Source organism: Pleurodeles waltl, chromosome 3_2 (genome assembly GCF_031143425.1).
Source record: "Pleurodeles waltl isolate 20211129_DDA chromosome 3_2, aPleWal1.hap1.20221129, whole genome shotgun sequence".
Classification (NCBI taxonomy): domain Eukaryota; kingdom Metazoa; phylum Chordata; class Amphibia; order Caudata; family Salamandridae; genus Pleurodeles; species Pleurodeles waltl.
The window spans coordinates 99,937,221-99,959,798 of record NC_090441.1 but is presented as its reverse complement, the minus strand read 5'-3'; the positions used below and the strand labels follow the sequence as shown (position 1 = coordinate 99,959,798).

Here is a 22,578-nt window from a genome sequence, read left to right as displayed (position 1 = left end):
TGCGTCTACATTTTTACATCTGGGGCACACCCTAGGAACCCCCCCATAGATTACTGTTAGCCGATGTGGGGTGAGGTACGTTCTGTGAAGGTAATTATATTGTATATATCTCAGTCGTGTGCTGCGAGCGACGGTCCGGGGGTAAGCCAAAGCTCTGTTCCATTCCGCATCTGACGGTTCCCTACCGACTGTCCTCCCCCATCTCTCTCTCAGTGGCCGCAGGGAATCTAGTGCATCCTCAACTTGAACTCGGTATAATTTAGATATCAGATGGGACTCATCTCCTGATGTCAATAGAAGATGCAGCACCCTGTGGGTGGCTGGTTCCGTGTTGACCGTGATCCAGTGCGTTTTCAGCACATGTATCAGTTTATTATACATAAGGAACTGCCCCGGGGAGACTCCACTGTCAACAAGATTAGTGAAAGACCTCAACACTCCCTCCTGAAACAGGTCTCCCACCGTTTCTATTCCTGCTCTCCTCCAGGTTCCGAGGCTCATACCTCCCAGGTTCCTCTCACCTGCCTCGATCGTGAGTACCGCCAGGGGTAGGGCCGGAGAGTACGGGAGGATAATGCCATCCCTTTTCACGCACCTCTTCCAACATGCTGACGCCACTCTTGTCATCGGGCAGTGCATGTGGGGATTGAGCTTCCTATTTGTCATTCAAGCAATGAACTGATTTATGTCCTCCACTACTGGGTCGGTGTACCTCTCCAGGTGACCCTTACCTGTGAGCCACCCGGCAACCCATTGCAGCTGGGATGCCAGGTAGTATGTAGGCTTCAAAATCTGGCGCTCCTAGACCCCCCTGGTTAGTTGGCCTGCATAGTATTTGGAGCGAGGTGCGGCTACGTCCATCATCCCATATAAGTTCCCTGAGTAGGGTGTTTAGTTCACGAAACCACGCTGTTGGAATCAGAAGGGTAGGTTAGCGAAGTAGTATAGAAGCCGGGGCAGCATGACCATTTTGGACAATGCTACTCTGGCCATTATCGTCAATTTCAGCGATCGCCAGAACCCCACCGAGGACTTTAGGGATCGTAGAGCTCTGCCCAGGTTACCCTCGCGCAAGTCTGCCCTGTCGTGAAACACCTGTATACCCAAGTACTTAAAGGTTCGAGGGGCCCAAATCATATCCCCAGGGCATGTTGTCGGGCGTTCGTCGCCCGGAGCCATAGGGAACACGCATGTCTTGCTACGGTTGAGGCAAAGTCCAGATATGTTCCCATAGTTCTCCAGCACTCCCAGCGCCCATGGGAGATCCTTCTCTCCGTCCCTAAGGTAGACAAGTATATCATCAGCATATAGCGAGATGATATGTTCTTGGTGTCCCCATTCCACTCCTCTACCCACGCCCTCCTGCCGCATCTGGGACGCCAGCGGCTCGATGGCCAGGGCGAATAACAGTGGGGACAATGGGCAACCTTGTCTGGTTCCCCTGTGAATTGGGTAAGTTCCGGACACCGTTTTACCTGTTCTCACTCTTGCCAGCGTTGACGTGTATAACAAGTCCACCCATTTGACCCAATCTTCACCCATTCCCATACGGACCATCACTGCTCTCAGGTAGTCCCATCTGATCGAGTCGAATGCCTTCTCAAAGTCCACCGCGAACAACACCCCTGCTGCAGGTTTCGTGTCGCTAGGCATATTCAGGACCGCAAAGAGACGTCTCAGGTTTAAGGAGGTGCTGCGATTCGGGACGAAACCATTCTGATCTACATGTACCAGAGTTGGAACAAGAGGGAGTAAACGGTTGCCCAAGATCTTGCTTAGTATTTTAAAATCACTGTTTAGCATTGACAGGGGGCGGAAGTCAGTCACCGAAGGTTGCTTAGATTTTGTCTTAGGGAGTGGGACTACCATTGCCTCTCTCATGGTGCTCGGCATTATCCCATTCTGTAGCGATTCTGTATACATCTCTACCAACTGGGGGGTCAGTTGCTTCTCGAATTTGTTATAAAAGTCCACGGGGAGGCCGTCTGTTCCCGGGGTCTTCCCTGAAGCTAATTGAGCTATAGCTTCACTGACCTCCGCCATCGTCACTGGGCCCCCCAGCCTATCCCTGTCTCCGGCCATCAGGTTCGTTATAGGTATATGTTGTAGGTAATTATCAAAGACCTCCGTACTGATTTCAGCCGGTTTTCCATATAAAAAGGTGTAATATTCCTTGAATGCATCATTTACAGGGCCTGGTCTACTCCTGCATGACCCTTCCTTATCCAGCACATTTGTGATGGGCTCGGCCTCTCCACCCGGCCTCACCAACCAGGCTAACATTTTCCCAGACCTACCCTCTTCAGATTGTAGGGAGGCAAAGTATTTTTGTGTGCTGTGGCATCTGAGTTGTTCTTCGATCTGGGAATGGTCCCTCTTTGCCTGATTATATTTCTCATTTACTAGTGTGCCAGCCCCCAGATTAAGTTCTCCCTCATGTATTATCTTCTCTAGCTTAGTCAGCTCCCTTTCAAGTGTGCGTCTCACTCTGGCCGATTGTCCAAGACAAAAACCCCTTGTCGCCACCTTGAGGGCCTCCCATTCCGTAGATCTAGAGGTGGTGGATCCACTGTTAAATTGAATATGGTCAGTCAGGTGCTGTCTCAGGGTGTCTCTATATGCTGGGTCCTCAAGTGCTGTTGGGGACAATCTCCAGGCCGGAATGGGGGGCCTAATCTCTTCCGCCATCCATGTTACCAATAGAGGATTGTGGTCGGACAGTGTACGGCCCAGATATTCTGAGTGAACCATCCCACGTGCAAGGTCTGCCGTACACGCCACCCTGTCGATTCTGGTGTGGAGACGGTGAAGGCCCGAATAATATGAGTAATCCCGGTCGTGTAAGTGTTGTTCCCGCCAAATATCCACCAGCCCCCAGTGGCTCATCCATTCACTAAGTTTCCCAGCTATCTTATTTGACATTGCACCCTACAGTGGGGGGGAGGATCTATCCAAGTCTACATCTAATATACTATTGAAGTCCCCTCCAACCAAAAGCTCTCCTCTCCTCTGGCGGGTGAGGTGGCTCGACAATTTCGTCAAAAAGGGGATCTGGTCTTGATTTGGGGCATACATGCAGCATAGGACAATCAGTGTACGTATAACCTTCCCTCCAGAATCACGAACCTCCCCTCACGATCTATGTTGGAAGCTTCTATCTCTAGGGGAACCCCTGCACGGATCCAGATCATTACTCCCCTTGCGTACGCTGAGTACTCTGTTGCGAACACCCGCCCCCTCCACCTACGTCTCAATCTCTCAGGTTCACCAGCCGCTAGGTGGGTCTCCTGTAGCATTGCTACCTGTATATTCCTCCTTTTTAAATAAGCCAGTATTTTGTGTCGTTTGGCCGGTGACCCCATCCCTCCAACGTTCCACGTTAAGAAATTGTATTCTGCCATGTTGGTGATTTTTAAATTTACATTGGCTACTCTTTGCTACTCTTACCGTCTGCTGTCCCCTGTTCATTAGTGAAGCACTGTTGTTACGCAACCATTCACCACCCCTTGCCATCCTAACTTGTAACTGCTTATCCCAACTCCCCCTCCCCAGGGCACCTCTCAAACAGTAGGCTGCCCAAAAACAGAAAAAACACCCGTGTAACAGTGCAGCATGTTTCATCTTTTAGTTGCAGTTCTCGCCAGTCCACCTGTACAGGCGAGATTCCAGTAGGGGGGTGGCCCTGCACGGAGGGGCCATTAGTGCACCATTTGCACCCGCCCCAGGGTGTCCGGTAAGCCTCTGGGCCTCAGAGGTCATCTGCAGTCTGTGGGGTCACTACCGGGGCCTGCACCGAGCTGCTCGAGCCCCCCGCCGATGACATCACGGTCTCGTCCGATTCACCGCCAGAGTCCTCCCGGGGGGGTCCCCTCTCCGTTCACACGGGCCGCTGCCTCCAGTGCTGCTCTTCTGCCACTTTCTTTTTGGTTCCGGGATGGCGCCAAGTGTGGGCGACTTCGGGTCCGTCTTCCCCTGGGGGCCGGCGCGGTCCACCTCCGGTCGGGCCCCCCCTCCCGAGCCGCTCTGTCTGGGTCCCATGGGCTTCCAACCATTCCCATGCCTCCTCCGGGGATTGAAGAAATGTTGTTTTACTGTCAAGCATTACTTTCAGCTTAGCCGGGTACAGCAACGAATATTGTATACCTTCGTCCCTTAGAGCCCTTTTGACTGCCATGTATGAGGCACGCTTACTCTGTACCTCTACTGTAAAGTCCGGGAACAGCGTGACTTCGCCATTTGCTACCTTAAATGGGCCCTCTTCTAGCGCCCTTTGTAGCAAGATGTCCCTATCTCTATAGTGCAGTAATCTTGCGATCACCACTCGGGGGGGCCTTCCCGGCGCCAGGGGCCTCGCAGGCACGCGGTGTGCTCTTTCCAGAGTGTAGAATGAAGTCAGCCGGCCCGGTGCCACCACTGTGCTCAACCATTTTTCCAGGAATTCCACCATATTTGATCCTTCTGCCCCCTCCGGGAGGCCCACCACTCGCACGTTATTCCGCCGGCTTCTCCCCTCTGCGTCCTCAGCTCTTCGCTCTAGTCGCATCACTCTATCTCTGAGATGCAACATTTCGGCCTGCAGGTCTTTTTGTTTTGGTGCGATGTCGGCCAGTGTGGTTTCTGTCTCTTTGACTCTGTCCGATAATTTGTGATGGTCAGCCCTCAAGAGGCCCAGTTCAACCGCGACCTGATTGATGTCGTGTTGCAGTGTTAACTTAGTGTCTATTGCACCTAATATTTTGTCCAGGGTGTCCTGTACATTGACCTGCAGTGGACCCTGCACGTCCCCCCCTTGCGCCCGGGGGTCGCTGTGCTGTCCATGACTTTAGCCTTGTGGCGGTTCTTAGGGGACATCGATTGCGTAGGAGATCGTCCCCCCAGTGGCGAATCGGACCACGGTGCGTTAGTTCAGGGGATCCCCCATCTAGGACTTCCGTCTCAAGCGCAGTTCAAAGCCCGCAGGGGCCGCCAGTTAGAATCCCACCAGCACCAGAGACCCGTGCTTTCTCACTCTGGATCTCAGTGGACTCGGGGCGCGTTGCACCAGGACAAGAGGCACCACACCAGCTCGGTCACAGTAGTCGCCACTTCAGGAGCCGGACCGGTCCGGTCAGGCAAGGCGCTCACTATCGACCACCCCCCGCGGCGGGCCACCGCACGGGGTACCGCGGACCGCTCCCATCCCGTTTCGGCAGGCGAGCCCTGCTAGGCAGTTCATCCACTCTTGAGGAGGTGCCGCAAAGCGCCGCGTCGCTGTGCCTTACCCCTTGGCCATCGGCCGTCCGCTGATACTCAGCTCCTCGATTGGCATGCCCCAGTCGGGGTCACCCCGGGATTCTCATCTTCCCAGATGCAGCTGGGCGAGCCTTCATGTTCTGTGGCCCGGGACCCGCCATGCCAGCCCCAAGCTCAGGGGCCAGCGCTCCGTTCGCGCAGTAGGCCACCACGGGCACGACCATCCAACAGGGGGCCCCTCTATCCGCCGATCGTCTCGTTCGGCCGGGGGTCCGGTACTTTCCTCCTTCAGGGCGGCCCTCCCGGGGCCCGGCCCGTTCCGCAGGTGTGTGCCGGTGTTCAAAGTGGGTGTCCGCTACACCAAAGGCCCCTTCCGCCAGACACACCGTGCCGCATGCAGGGTCGGCGCCACAGCAAGGCTCCCGGCAGCCGGGCCCCCCGCTAGGCCCAGGGGCTCCGGTCGCGCACGTTCTTGTCACTTCTCCTTACTTGCGAGGATGGGGGCGGAGGGCCCGCACTCACCCCAGGCCGCCGTCACACCGTCCTCTGCGGTCTCGGGAACACGAGGCTTTCCACAATCAGCCCTGCAGCAACCTCCAGTCAGGAGGGGGGCGCCGCCCCGCCTCCCCGGCCGCGGTCGGCCCACTCCCCCTCAAACGGCGCGTGGTCCCACGCCCATCCGCGCGCCCGCTCACTCGCTCAGTCCGGCTCCCGGCATTAACGCGGCGACAGGCCCCAGGCCGTGGGGCTCGCCGGCCGTCTCCAACGGGCTCCGCCAGGCTCGCTCTGGGCTCCGCTGGTGCTCGGGTCACCCACACGGGTCCCCGCTCTCGCTCCCCGTCAATTTGCCCCGGGGGGTGGCCCAGGATAACAGGAGAAGTTTAGGCCCCTCCGGAGCAGATGGATCAAGCGTGCGCCATCTTCAGCTTCGTGGCCACGCCCCCAAAGAAACTGCATACTTCTCTGTAATAATTGTAATGCATTGCCAGTTTCTTTACCTTGTTCAATAAACAGATTTAAAAAAAAAAAAAAAAAAAAAAAGGGTCAAGAAAATTGAACATTGAAATTCCAAAACAAATGTACCATGTTGAAAGGTCAGAGCACATGCACTGGGGGACTGTTTACCCGTGTCATGGTGCCCTGGACACAAATCTATCAACAAAATCAAGTAAAAAAATATTAGGAAACTATGGAAAAAAGAAATGGAGGCTGCTCTCTCATCGTACAGAGGAGGAAAAGATCAAATATAAATGAACCTACTTGACAGAGGTGAGTGGAAAATATCAGATTTAGCAGGATAACGAGTGAGCATCGAAAGCATTACCAGGGGCCTGTGTGGTGCTACAGGAATCAAAGATGAGATCATAGTGGCTTATTGTGTGAAAACTAAAAAATGCATAAGGCAAAAAGTGTGTAAGAAATGTGCCTCTTCTGTGTGGGCACCCCACTTATTTTGCCTTTTGCTGGACCCTATATTTTTGCTGAATTTGGAACTGTGTGCAAAGGTAAAGTCTGGGGCCCTCCATTAGACATGGTAGGATTGGCATATTCGTAACTGGTATATTTTTCTTGCCTATAAGTGCCTAGTTTATGGTCCAAGATCCACTCACGGCCTGGAAGTTAAATGTCCCTAGTGCACTCCAGCACCTACTGTGCCATCCACTACAGTGGTAGTATAAACATGAATTCATGCCTATCAGTGATGCCTGGCTGTAGAAGAGTAAAGAATGCAATTCGACCTGTCAAAACAAATCCTTCCGACAGGTCAAAACTTCCCTTATAAATATTAATATGCACCCCTAATTAGGCTTTGTAGTTCACAAGGCAGGGTGCATGGTATTTAAAAATAGGACGACGTGGAGATTCATATGTTAACTTGTCCTTACAGTGACAAGCACTCAAGCATTATTATTTTTTTTACTGGGCAGGCCTAGCCATCCTGTGTAGAAAACCAGAGTACAGGTTAAAATACTAATACTGTATCTCAGGACTGTGGGTAGCTAGAAAATTATTTAAAAATTTATTTTAAAAGTTTTGAAATAAACGATGCAGTGGTGAAGTTTGGTTTTTAATATACATTAACAAAAACTCACTTTTAGAAAGTTATCTTTTGCCTGCTTGATGTTCCTGGAGACTCATTTGCATTTGCTCTCAGACTTCTTCAAGCCAGGGATTAGCATTTGAATAGGTGTGAAATGCTTCCCATGAGCAAACAACAGGCTTATCTGAATGGGCAGAGATGATTCCTCTGCACCTCACTGAATATACTGGCTGGCAGATTACTGTGTCAAATCCTACTGAACAGGAAGCTAGGTTCATATATAACACTTTGGGACACACCTGAAAGAGAACAGTACGCCAAAACAATGTTTGTGTATCTACTGTCTGGTAGCTGGAAACCCCTACTTTTGTTCTATCAGACTTCTGTCTCTGGGATTTACATATAGTAGCAGGGGCACAGATGTAAAGGAGGGAAACTGGATGCCAAAACATTTCTAGTGTATCCTCTATCTGGTTGGTGGAATCCTCTAATTTTGTTCTAGCAGACTTCTGTCTCTGGGCTTACTGTGGACACAGTGTCTGCCTCAAACTGGATTTTAGTGCTAGATTTGGGATGACACTAGGATTATCATGGGTGACTTCCCACACACATCACCAGCCCTCAGAGGCCAAGTTGAGTGTGGCAAATGAATTTTCATCATCTTGCCAGTAAAGTGGGTTAGGATGGCCCCGGGAACTTTTCCCTCATTGCTTAGAGTGTGCCCAGGAGTCATTGCCACCCATTACCTTGTGCCATATATAAAAATGGCATCTCCAAGCACCCACTTCAAAACACTGTCTGAACCCGAGGAAAAAAAAAAAAACAGAAGACTGGACCTGGTGCTTGTGACCTGAGAGGAACCTAGAAGAACTGGACCTGCTTCTTCTTATGCCCAGGACAAAGAAGTGGACTTCAAGGGCCATAAAGCTGACCTCCTGTACAAGTTAGAAAAATGCTACACGAGGCATTTCCTTTAATTACCCAGCTAATCTGTGAGAACTGGACCTGGACTGGAGCCTGCTGTTAGACTCACAGGGTGTCAGGCAGAGGCCAAGTCCCTTTAAGGTCCTGGGGGGATTTAAAAGTGTATTCCTGTGGTGAACTGAGACTTACAGAACTAACATCAGAAGGTAAACATTTTGACCAGGTGACCCAGTTTGGTGTGTCAGACCTGCGATCCATCAGGCTGAGCATCAAATTGTGAAAATGACTCAAGAGCAGTAAGATAATGCACCCATTTGCAAAAAACATGCAAATATGATAATTCATTTGTAATCTGTACAGCATGTATTAAAATACATGCAATGCAACAAGGTGAACCTATCATGTAATACCTCAATGAACAACAAACAATATTTCACTATGAAGTAGTACCAATGTTAAAAACGTAACTATACTGTGAAAAAGAACTAAAAGGAAGGAAGATGAAGGCTCTGGGGTGCTAAAAGAAGTTATATGATGAGTGTGTAACACCAAGTGTGTGGCGGCTTGAGGAAGAAGGGCTGGTCACGAAACGAGAAAGAATAGAAGAGTGTGGGTAATTAATTATAAAATGAAAGCTTGCAAAGTAGAATGAAATGCTTGTTTTAGTCCTCTCTTTCCTTGCTCTAAGAATCTCCAGTACCAGTACCATAAAGTTTGAGATGTGCATGCAGGTAGAGAAGAAAAGTATTTTTCCTGGTTGTTTTTCTGTTCTTATGAATTACAAGAAATTACTGCAATTTTCAAAGGAGGCAGCACCAGGGTTCCATTTTATTTTACATTGATGACAATTGTGGTCCTAGCCATGGATTCACATAGCTTCGCCAAGGCTCAATCTCTAATGCCAACTCAACATAGACACAGAACATGATTTAGCACTGCTTCTCAAATCTGTCCTCAAGCCACCTGTATGAATTCCCCATTGTATAATAGAGATTAAATAAAACTCATACAGACGTGACCAAGAATCAAAGTCAACTCAGGAGATTTAGGTTATTGTGGTTCCTTTTAACAGCATAAAAGTGATATTATTGTAGGTCCTTCTAAGATCCCAGTGACCTGGATAGGTTAAACTACAACTTTCCAAACTGGAATCGGAATCCTTGAAGGCAAAATTACAAAAGTAGGCATTCTCTTTCAAAATAATTACATTTCGATTCACAGCAATCTAGAACTCAGATTCTTATCTTACTGCTCAAATCGTGCTCCAGACAAGACATTAGAATGGATGACTTCTCCTCTGCAACCCTCAACCTAAACGATTATCATCACAGCCCACCTACCCAGATGCCTGGGAACAAGGCCGACATGACTGCACTTGCCAACATCATCCACGCCCACAGAGTCAACATCTAATACGATGCTGATGACACCCAGCTCATACGCTCCCTCTGCAAGAGCTGAACACCTGGACTAATTTCTCCACCTGCATGACAGAAATCATCAGATGGATGAAAGCCAACTGCCTCGAGCTCAACGCAAACAAGACAAAAGTAGTAGTCTTAAGCAAAGACACTTGCTCTGGGTCTCAACATTGTGGCCTGTTGAACTCAGACCCACTCCCAGGCCTGGCAACCCATGCAAAAGAACCTCAGAATAGTAATTGACTGACAACCAACTCACCAGGACTGGCCAAGTGAACACAGTCTCAGTCTCCTTCTTCCACACACTCAAAATGCTCAAGAAGATCTTCAAAGGGCTCCCCAACAGTTGAAGAACTGAGACACAAGACCTCATCACCAGTAGGGCTGGTGATGCACTCTAAGCTCAACTGACAAAAAAAACCCAGACTATAGAAAACTCAGCGGCAAGGCTCATCCTCAACCTCCCACCCGGCACTCACATCATTCTGCACCTCTAGGAGCTCCATTGGCTCCCAATCCGCAAAGTGCATACTTCATACTCATCACACACATACAAAGCCTTACACAACATTGGCCCCGTGCACCTGAACAACCACAAAACTTTCCAAAAACATACACTTCTGTTCTGCCAGACTTCTTCTGCACACACACCGCACATGTGAAGAACCACATCCGGCAGTCGTGCCTTCTCCTACTTTGCTCCTATAGAATGGAAGTACCTGCCCTAGCACATCAGAGCTACTGCCACAGTTCTAAAATTCTGTAAGAAACAGAAAACCTGCCTCTTTAACTAGCCATTGCCTTGTAGCGGGATCCACAAGAAGGCTGCAACTTCTTCTTGAACGTGGTGATGTACAGCTTCATCTCCTCGTCTCAAATTGCCTTCAGATGTATGAGAGTGCACTTATCACACACCTTATAGTCGTGTCCATAGTCCAGAAACCAAAGACAAACCTTGTGCATATCTGTGATGACATCATCTTCCTGCATTCGCAGTAAGGCTTGAATGTGGCCGTTATCCATGAGGACACAGTTTCCTAGGAAAACTGTTTTAAGTCTTAAGTCGTTGAAAACCGACAAATTTGGGAGCAGAGCTGCCAATCAGCATTAGAAGGTACATGCAGAAAGAAACCGGTGTCAGTGCATAATAGTGGCACGGGTATGTGGCTGCACTCCATCACTACTGGTGCAGTGTGGAGCCACACAGAGCCATACAATACCACCCAGTGACGTGCAGCAGCAAGGTGAGGAATGTGTGGTTAGAAAAAGCCATCAGAATCATTTTTTTCTGATGAGCGATGGTCTGTCCCAAAGTTCAGCAGGCTGGTCCATAAGAACACTGTACGATGATGTATGAGAAGCATTATCAGCAAAAGTATGAAAGGATGACGCAAGTTGTTTAAATAAGCAGTTTAAGTTGTTGTAGAGGTCAGCAGGTCCCTCAGGCCTGAGCCAGAGAAAGGTGTGTGGTAGTTGTGAATAAGTCTCCAAACATGAGCATTCTTGGTTGCTTAACATGGAACCATCACTCTTCTGCATCACAGCCCCCAAGGAGATTTGACATTGCATTTGCCAACATGCTGGCCAAGAGGTATCTTCTGAATGGGCAGCACACAGGTCTTGCACACCGTCTAATTACATCCCCTAGTGGGGACAGAAATAGCACATGAGCATGGTTTATACCCCTAACCCTCACATGGTCTTCAACCAGATGACCCAACAGCCAATTCTAGCTTCATGTAGGGATACATCCTCTATGAGGTGCAGACATGTTTCCTACTTTGGGGTTTCTTGTATAGTTCCATCTAACAAGAGACAGACTGGCACTGTGGTTCATCTCCCACTGATGTGTCAGGAAAGTTCTGCATCAATCATATCTATGTATGGGGCCCCATGCATGCCATAAGGCCTATGCTTTAATGTAGGTTTATTTATTCACAGTATCGTATACTGCACAAAAGATATCTGTTAGCCCCCATGGGTGCTAACTATGGACACAGAGGCTCAAGAATCAACGTATAAACAGCCAATGTTTCAAGTAGTTTCATAAAAGTGAGATGGCTGGAAGTATCTCAAATGGAAAACGGAAAAGAGACTGGTTGTAACTATACAGACTGTCAGAAGAGGAGCACTTTACCACCGGTAGCCAGCCAGGGTGCAGGGCCTGCATCAGTTGTTAAAATGAACATATTTTATTTTCAATAGGGAAAATATGTTTTTCCTATGAAGAGACCAATTTCCCTATCTGAAATTAAATAGGATGGGTTTCTTTTCTCAATCCTATCCTGGAAAGGTACTGACTGTAGGATTCAGCACAGGTAAGTTTACATGTGCTACATGTGAATAGCAACAATGTTACACTTTTATGTATAATCATTTGTTGTATTTTAATATTTTATATAACACTTCTATCCTTCCTTAGCATTGTAGATAACATTTACTGTCACTATCCAATTTATAGTACTCAATTTACCGACATGCAGAAGGATGGAAAGCTGAGCCACCCTTGCCGGAATTCGAACTCATGAGCAGCAAATCAACTCTTTTTTTCAAAAGCCACATCTGTTATACCTTCCCCGTTCAACATACAGTCAACATACAGTCATAAAACTGCGTTAATACTGAATCAGCATGTGAAATCACAACAGAACTTCCTTACAAATCTGGGTGTACTTATGTGTGCAAAAATGCTTAAGGACTGGGCCCAGGATGTTTTTCTGTGTGTTTACTGCAAGCGTTTAATTGAACAGTGTCTTTTTACTAAATAATACTAAGTAGAATTCACATATTTGAGCGCAACCTATAACACTCTTCTGTTTTAAAACAGAATAACATGCATTCAAAAAACAAAAAAACTAAATCACTTTATTCTCCATTATCAGTTTGAGGTGAAGTTGGTTTCTTCTTTAGTGGATTCCCCTAGCGCTTTTTCACACAGTCACCAATAATCGTAGGAAATGTATTTGAGTTCTTTATGCAGAACACTTGTACCAGAAGAAGGGACACAGCACTTCACACAGAACCTAACGATCATACATAGTCAACTAAAAAATTAGGAAGGCAACATGAACTGAGACTTGCAGGAAATGCATAACAATTGTAAACGCGCTAGTTCATTAATATAATTTTAATTGATGTTGCCTATGTTTAGATCTTGCTTAAAGGGGCTTTCTCAACTTGGGTGGAAGCGTAATCAAAGATAAAGCTTCTGCCCCTGTTAATAAATATCTCCGTGTGACTGCAGATCTTAAGCAAGATACTTTTAAGAGTAGTGAGATTCTAGTTCTTACATCTCATTCTCAATGAATGGACTCATTTTAAAGAATCTAAAAGAAAATCGAGAGAAAAGCTGGACAAAATTGTCTTTGTGTTCACTGTGTATTTATTATACAAAACACCGTAACTCCAAGTGACACCAAATGAAAACAAAAATGAAAAAAGTTTTTAATGGACAACCACATGTAAATTGTATTCTAAACCATGCAAGTTGTTTACCTGTGTATCTTCAGTGACGGCTGCAAGCTGCAAATATTCAGAGTTTCCCCAGCCAAATATGTCCCCATCATCAGAAACAGCCAGGGAGCAATCTCCATAGGTAACAATCTGAACAATGTTCACTCCTGCAATGTCGCCATTCACTTTTGTTGGTGTGCCAGTGGAATTGTAATGGCCGAGTCCTACCATGACAAGGAAAAAAAGTTGAATAAAGCTACAATTTGTAGTTGTATAAGAGAAAATAAACTAAGCAAAAAATAATATAGTGTACACCATAGCATGCAAGAAAACTGTAAGACTTAGAACATTAACCCTCGAACCAACTTATATTCCCACCCTTTTGAGAGGTCTATATTTCCTACGTCACAGAAGGCGAAGCTGGAGTTAAACCTTTATACAATTGTTAATAATCAACAATAATTACCTTTCACTACAACTGAAGACCTTTACAAAAGAAACTGAAACCCTACCTGGAATGTCTGCTTAGCTTAAGTATGGCTCTCCAATGTTTTCTGTAGTAAAAGCAACTTAATGTTCAATTAAAATCATTCTGAGCTACTAATTTATTGGTGTTGTAATAGAGACCATGTCATACAAGTTTACATTAGTGGTCACCATTTTTTTAATCTCTTTATTGCCATTTTCAAGGTGCAAATACTTATATTGTGCAATAACTTCATGAATATCCATGATAAGAGTGCAATCGACCAACCTTGCAGGAAACAGAGGCACTCAACAATTTACAGTATATAGGGTTTCATATTTAAGCTTATGCTTCATATCATACAATACTATGACTGTACCAGATGAGATCAACAATAACCTCTATAACACTGGCATGTGGGTGGGATGGTCTTCCCCGTCCCGGCCGTGGGACCCAGGGGAGCAATCCAGGGAATGATGTGTATAGGCACAACATATACAGAGGGGAGCATGAGGAGAGCAAGCAGGTCTATCTACAAGTTTGAAGGGAGGGCGACAAGGCATGATAACTAACAAAAAGATTCAGGTGAGCATCAGCTGTGGGGGAGGCGGAAAGTAAGCAACTTCAAGGAGAGGAAGGATATAACCTTTCGGAAAGCTTTAGTATATGTGTTCCAAAGTGTGATGGCACCCGCCCCGCAGAAGCAGCTGATAAGGCATCAGCCTCTGCTATCATCCATTTATGCATCATTTGAAGCCCTATCGAGACTTTAGGTGGTGGGCTGCTTTCCATGACATGGTTATCAACTTCTTAAGTAAGATGAATGCCAAATCTGCTAATTGTAAGTAGTGTTCACGTCTGACTATGCCCAATAAGCAAAATGACGGGTCAGGGGTTAATTGGGTGTCTATCCCTGCAGACGTGCTCCAGTACTTGGGCCCAGGTATGCGCTAGTGGTGGGCACGCCCAAACCATGAGTAGGAATGTAGCGTCCAAGTATCTACTTCTGGGACGGGTAGGAGAGGACCCTGGGAACATCACGTGGAGCCGATGAGGAGGGGAGGGTGAGATAAGTGCAGTGGAGATAATTAAACTGTGTAAATGTAAGGCATGCATCCCGAGATACTTGCTTGACATGACCTAACGCCATTGGCCAATGTTTGTCTGTGAAGTCGTTGCCCAAATCTGTCTCTCACTTAGTTTTGATCCCAAGTGCTTGATTCATTTCTGGAGCTAAGAGTGCTGCATATAGGACCAACAGAGCTTTTCGGTCTGCCCCATGAGTAGTAGTGGTCACTATATGCAAGATTACTAGCAGCGATCACCTCAGTGCATCCGCCCCGGATGCCAGCAGTAATGTAAAAAAAGGCTTTGTCAATTTGGAATACCTCTACATGTGTATTATATATAATGCAGCCCTTTCTGTAATACCGATAGCGCTGGTGCACATATAGTGCCAGCACTGTCATCGGAGGCGTGGCCCCCCTGTAAATGAGGGAATCACTTTGCCTCTGCGCTCGCTCCATATTTCCGACATGGGCGCAAAGGCAGACATGCCTTTAGAAGGCGCACTAAAAGTGAGCCACAAAAAGGTGGCACACTTACAGTGCACCTTCTAAAGGCAGCAGTCTTAGGGTGAGAAAAGGGATCTCATGGACCCCTCATACATCCCCTTGCAGGCGGGTGCAGACACTCACTGCACCTGCCTGCAGGGGGATCTCTAATCCCCCTTATAAGTGCAGACAGGATTCCACCTGCACAGAAAAACAGACCAGCTTTTAAACAGCTGCTCCATATTTCTCTTAAATGTGCTCCCCCGAGTCCAGCACACGTTTGCCCCTGGTATTTCCTAAGATGGAATAACTCTACATTTCACCACTGTTTTACTGCACACTGGAAAACACCCAAATTCTACTTCTTTTAAATGCCGCTGCTTTAAAACTTTTCCCCGTCTCTCCTCCACAGGAGTGAGTAACTTTTTCTCGAGACCACCCTTCCGATTCTAGATCCATCAGATGTCTGCTGACAAACATTACTCAGGAGATGGAAAATAACTTCTCCAGTGTGATTCAGTAATGTACTCCTTCAGCACTCGGATGTCATGCTGTGACTCTAATATTTGCTGCAGTACTTGACTTTTTGAGCCACGCCACTTAAGAACTGAGATCCATGATGGATATAACCACACTACTAAAACTTTACATTACGTCCCTCCATATCAACAATGTCACCTTTGCTTTTAGGTACTGCATTTTCAAACACTATGATTCTGGACATGTGTTAGCTCCACTGGCAATGAGGTTCTCAAATTTATTTTTGAATACAGTGAACTAGTTATCTGCCCAAATTAATTTCTTATGTTGTGCACCATTTGAGGCCGTTAATGCTTTCTCACTCCATTTCAGACCTGATATGTATGCATCTGTCCTGCATTTTAGATTTTTCTCAACTCTAACTTGTAGTGCAGGAATAGAAGGACCTGTAACCTGTTGTGTGATTCACTGTCTAATTCTTCCCAGCTTCAGACTTGTAAGAGTGAGATGTAGTTTGATTATGGCCAGAAGCATACTTAATGAATGCACCGAGCTGCAGCTCTGTAGGCAACATATGAAATGCAGGATTCAGCATTCACAACTGGGGAAAGCAAATACATCCCTCTCTTCACCAGGAAAACCACAAAAACAAAGAGGGGCATGGCAGTGGCTTTGTCTGCCTCGAATAATTTGGGGCTCAGCACTCCTCCTCATCCTTCAGCATACTTATTCTCTGGACCTCCATCACCACTACCAACAATGGGCGGCTGCATACCACAAGGCCTCCATTGCAGACATGGGTATCATATGAGCCTTCCATGTGCTCTCCTACATCTCTTTCAATGCTAATCGGCATCAGGGATGGGCAGTGAACTCCGTTCGCGGAGTTTGGGGAGTTTTTCACCACTCCATGTAAAGCACAGAGTTTTTTCCTCGCTCGTGCTCACCACCGTTATGTTGGCAAGCACAAGCAAGGAAAATCACCACCTCCCAGCAAGATTTCTCAACACGGGCGGTCGCAGATGGTCGCTACCGCCCGCATTGAGCAATCTTCCATTCTCATAGAAAATCTACTCGAGTGGCAGAAAAGAAGCAGCACCCTCTTGCGCTGCGCGTGGTGCTGTTCGTGCTGATTTTTCACCATGGGACAAACACGCGAGCTAAAAATCAGCGCCAACGGTGAGACCTAATACACTCCACCGCTTGTGGAACTCTACTTAGAGTGGCGGAGTTTTTTTGTCACTTTGTACTCTGCCCAGGCCTAATCGTCATCTTTCATGCAACTGCATCCCTGATTCACCCACATACTGGAAATCGGCAACAAGACTCACTTGATGGCCCAAAATTTGACACATTGAATTCATAGTGCTTGAGTTCCAAAACTGGATTTACCTTGCTAACCAATCAGTGAGTAAATAATCTGAGCACTTGGAACTCAGATTATGCAGCCTCACACAAATCAGGTGCAATTTATCTTCTAAATCACACCAAATACTGGCAGATCACAATTAAATATAACGCTTACTACAGTTTAAATTACACTGCTTTCATCAGCCAATCAGAAACGGGCATGCCTGCTAGGCTAGGAATACAAGGCGTCTTATTGTGTGTACATTTGACAACTTGCACTGATCCCTCTTTTCTTGACAATACAATTATTTCAAAATAGAAAGGGAGCCTTCTTTACAAAAGGGGGCTCTTAAAATATTACGTGGAAAAATCCAGGCACATACAGCAGTACTAGTTTGCAAACGTAAGATAATTTGTAAACGTTTAAAATATACAAAGGCAAAATCAAATGTCAATTTGCAAGTAAAAAAAAAAAAAAAATCTGCATTCTATGCTCAATATTATCAAACTCAAAGAAACCTATAACAATTTTAGCAAGGTTTTACATGTCTGAATGTAAACTGTTAACATCCTATAAAACACCAGTAAAATAAAATATCCCTCCCTTCCCATAAGGCCCACAAACACCCCTACAGGTCCTGCAACAGTAGCCCATTATACTACTTTTCATGACAGATGATCATGCATATGACCTTATATTTCAGGCATAGCTCCAAAGTAAAGATGTAATTTTTTCTCTGCCATTGTTATTATGGGCTTTTTGAGTATTGTTTCTTGTCCCTATTGTTCAACAAAGCCTCTTATGTACAACATGCTGGTAATGCCGCAGAGTGGTTAACAAAAAAAAAAAAAGGCCTATCATGTATAACTACCTTTTGCCCTTCAAAGGCGGCTTCCCCTTTGCGGGTGGGAGGTCTCATCTCTTACCTTGTCAGATCCTTTGTGTTCCTCCCGACAGTCATTCATACCTTTATCCAGGAGGGCCGAAGGCTGTCTTGAGGACAACAGCTTTTGAAAAACCATAAATGGTCACCCGAAACTTAGGGCCACAAATAGCAACTTTATAAGGTTGCCATTTGTGCAGAAGTCATAATAAATTCGACTTGGGCAACAAGTAGGGTTTAATGTAATGATTCTTTTGATACCTTGAAGTATCATATTTGGTAGTCTCATCCAGAAATTAGCACTGCTGGGTTATCAGTGTGTAACCCTGGGGTGAGTTTCTGAGTGCAGCGAATATTGTAGTATCTTGACTCTAATGCTCAGAACAGCCCCTAGAGGGCACCACAATAAACAGCATTTGTAAAAAAAACAAATTAAAAACAAAAAACAAAAAAAACACATGGTTATGTAACCATATAGTCAGAACCTAGAGAGCATACCCACATGAAAACAGAATGGCAGAACGTAATCCAGTGTAAACATATATTTAACCCGTAGAGGGTGTAGTGCATTACACATTTTCAGGCCTAGCAGGCCTGCTAGAATAACATTACAAACAAGGCTCTTAAAACACAAACTACTCCCAGTTGTAAAACAAAAGGTCTTGTCATGAGAGAACTAAAAAGAGACACTGAATGGTGAGAAGGGCTATTATTTTGGCCTCATCCAACCTAGTGTGGGGGACCCAGAGATGACCTAGAGAGAAAGAGTGTGTTGTGTTGAGCATTTTGATGCTGGTCCCATTGTCGTAGGACCACCACATGGGGAGTTATGGGCAGAAATGTTTTGTAAAAGGAATGCCCCATAAAGCATTTTGCCCCGCAAAGCATGAAGGTGTGGCTGGATCATGGAGATGGGGGGAGGGTGTAATGTGAAGGGTGAGATTGAACAATTTCAGTATGCGTGAAAAGGGCAGCAGAAAGGACTAGCAAGTTTAGGAACGATGAAGGAAAAGCAAGCATGTATGAACATGTACCCTTAAGGCCCAAGTGTGGCTTGACAAAAACTCTCGTGACCGGCCTGCCATTAACATGATTCCAATGCACACTCTTGAGTTGGTGTCACCATTAATGCATAAATGGCGAAAAGGGTAGAGTCGGTGCTGTGTAACAGGAGGCCATGCCTTACCTGTTTGACACTGAATGCAGGTGAAGTGTTGTGGGACTGCAGTGGACAGGATATGTGGGAGAGGTTGTTTGCAAACATGTAGTGCGTAGGCGGCGTTGTGATGTTAGCCTTCAAACATGCAGCGCAAGGGGTGGGTGAGAGGAAGTGGACAGCTTCGCCAGAGGAGTGAGACATGAGCCTTAGACATCTTGGTGCTGGACGGAATAGCACTAAGCTTGCTCTAACCACAAGCAAGCACATTCCCCAGGATCTTTCTGGTACTCTATGTTCTACAACTGAATACATGGCTGGAGGTCGCGAGAAGCAATTGGAACAAGGATTTCCTGGCTCACCAAAGAAGTCAGTGAGCAACATACAACGGGGTCATCAGCTCAAATGGGCGAGGTTAGATGCAGGTGCACTTCAATGTTAAAAGGACGCGGGCTCACTTTGAAGTAGTACTAAGGTAGAAAGGCACCACAACTTTTTAACAAGAGAGAGACTTTCCCAAATATGTCAATAAAATATATTCATATCATAAAATTACAAAAATACTACATAAAATATTAAATCCATCTAAAGTTCTTAAACATATACAGTTCCAATTTTCTCCCATTTCGAATTGATCAATTATCTAAAACCATACTGGATTAAATCCCTCAGCTGGGAGACATAACTGCATAAAGTGCACATATATACAATTGACTGATTATTTATAGTCTAATAGGGGGTCTAACGATAAACATTAGCATGCAATATGATCATAATTGGGACCAATCCAATGAATACCCTACTAGATGTCCCCCATTGTTTTCCTGCTGCGGATAGCCTGTTTAAAAAAAACTACACACACTGATGCAAACATATGTATTACCTAACAGCTGAAGAAAGATTAAAACCTCTTTGCACATTCTAATAGCTGATTTTCTTAACAAGGGCTTAAGGCATATCTGGAAAAATCTCCTGTAGAAGTCTCAGAAAAACATACAATGAAGTAGGGACTGTTTTGCCCTACCATTGCAGGGACAAGGTGGCAGCAAAGTACCCCACATGTCATTTCCATCATTAAAACAGAGTAGTCGCCATACTGTACCTGACCTAAACCTAAGAAGTATTGATCCCTCCCATCTTGATAGCTCTAACATAAGGTGCAAGGGAGTATCACCAGCCGCTAGAGTAAAATAAAAATTACAGATACTCGATTTGCTAAGAGCATCATGAATCCTCTGTCTGGTGGTGTACTCCTCGAATCTCTGCCTCACCACCCTCTTATCTGATTTAGCAATCATCTCAGGGTTGTTAAACAGGTCTGAGAGGCCAATATTGGTCAAGGAATTAGCTATGTTCTTTAGCCATGGGATAGTGGGCTCTTTCTCCAATTTTAGACAATCCCTAATTATTTCCCTGTTAAGGCTCGCCTTATTATTGCACCACACACTTCATTTTCATAAATGGTATGATCGTGGACCTACCATCTTTCCTTACTAAATGAAAAAGCCAGCGGATCTACCCAGTTTCTGGCAGGCTAAAGATACCCAATAGAAAAATCCAGTCCCAGATAGCAACAATTCCTGACAGCACTGAGGGAATTATCTCCCACACTCAAGGCCACTACTGGTCTTCTTCCATGTCCAATGGTCATAATACATATTGAAAATGTCACTTACCCAGTGTACATCTGTTCGTGGCATCAGTCGCAGTAGATTCGCATGTTTTGCAATAGCTCGCCATCTGGTGTTGGGCCGGAGTGTTACAAGTTGTTTTTCTTCGAAGAAGTCTTTCGAGTCACGGGACCGAGTGACTCCTCCTTTTGTCTCCATTGCGCATGGGCGTCGACTCCATCTTCGATTGTTTTTCCCCGCAGAGGGTGAGGTAGGAGTTGAATTGTAGTAATAGTGCCCATGCAATGGAGTGACTAAGTATGCACCTATTTAAGGTTGAGATGATACGTATACAAATAGTTGAAGGTAACTTCCAAACTTCTACAGGCTCCCGGGGAGGCGGTGGGCACATGCGAATCTACTGCGACTGATGCCACGAACAGATGTACACTGGGTAAGTGACATTTTCAGTTCGATGGCATCTGTCGCTGTAGATACGCATGTTTTGCATAGACTAGTAAGCAGTTAACTCCCCAAAAGCGGTGGATCAGCCTGTAGGAGTGGAAGTAGTCTGAAATAATGTTCTTAATACGGCTTGACCTACTGTGGCTTGTTGTGCGGATAACACGTCTACACAGTAGTGCTTGGTGAATGTGTGAGGCGTAGACCATGTGGCTGCCTTACATATTTCTTGCATTGGGATGTTTCCTAGAAAGGCCATGGTAGCACCTTTCTTTCTGGTTGAGTGTGCCCTTGGTGTAATGGGCAGCTGTCGTTTAGCTTTAAGGTAGCAGATTTGGATGCATTTAACTATCCATCTGGCTATACCTTGTTTTGATATTGGGTTTCCTGCATGAGGTTTTTGAAATGCAATAAATAGTTGTTTAGTCTTTCTGATGTTCTTTGTTCTGTCAATGTAATACATCAATGCTATTTTGACATCTAATGTATGTAGTGCCCTTTCAGCTACGGTATCTGGCTGTGGAAAGAACACTGGAAGTTCCACTGTTTGATTTAGATGGAACGGTGAAATAACCTTTGGCAAAAATTTAGGATTGGTCCTTAGGACGACCTTATTCTTGTGTAGTTGTATAAAAGGTTCCTGTATTGTAAACGCCTGAATCTCGCTTACTCTTCTTAGGGAAGTAATGGCGATGAGAAATGCCACCTTCCAGGTTAGGAACTGTATTTCGCAGGAGTGCATGGGTTCAAAAGGTGGACCCATAAGTCTAGTTAGGACAACATTTAGGTTCCATGAAGGAACAGGTGGTGTTCTTGGTGGTATAATTCTCCTAAGGCCCTCCATGAATGCTTTAATGACTGGTATCTTATATAGGGAAGTTGAATAGGTAGTCTGCAGGTATGCAGATATTGCTGCAAGGTGTATTTTAATGGAAGAGAAAGCCAGGTTAGATTTTTGTAAGTGAAGCAAGTAACCCACTACATGTTCTGGAGTTGTGTGTAATGGTTGTATTTGATTAATATGGCAGTAGCAAACAAACCTCTTCCATTTACTTGCATAGCAGTGCCTGGTGGATGGCCTTCGGGCTTGTTTTATGACTTCCATACATTCTTGGGTAAGTTGTAAGTGCCCGAATTCTAGGATTTCAGGAGCCAGATTGCTAGATTCAGCGATGCTGGATCTGGGTGTCTGATCTTTTGGTTGTGTTGTGTCAACAGATCTGGCCTGTTGGGCAATTTGATGCAGGGTACTACTGATAGGTCTAGCAGCGTTGTGTACCAGGGTTGCCTTGCCCAAGTTGGTGCTATTAATATGAGTTTGAGTTTGTTTTGACTGAGTTTGTTTACCAGGTAAGGAAGGAGAGGGAGAGGAGGAAAAGCGTAAGCAAATATCCCTGACCAGTTCATCCATAGGGCATTGCATTGGGACTGTTTGTGTGGGTATCTGGATGCAAAGTTTTGGCATTTTGCGTTCTCCTTTGTTGCAAACAAGTCTATCTGAGGTGTTCCCCAGAGTTTGAAATAAGTGTTCAGAATTTGGGGGTGA

The 22,578-nt window shown here is 45.8% G+C and overlaps 1 protein-coding gene across 1 annotated transcript in view; it reads right to left on the bottom strand.

Moving 5' to 3' along the window:
• RCC1L (RCC1 like) overlaps window positions 1-22,578 on the bottom strand; it is a 109,593-nt gene that overhangs the window by 30,191 nt on the left and 56,824 nt on the right. Inside the window, exon 7 of the mRNA XM_069226912.1 lies at window positions 13,114-13,295. Coding sequence (XP_069083013.1) covers window positions 13,114-13,295 — 182 coding nt within the window. The remainder of the gene's footprint in view (window positions 1-13,113; window positions 13,296-22,578) is intronic.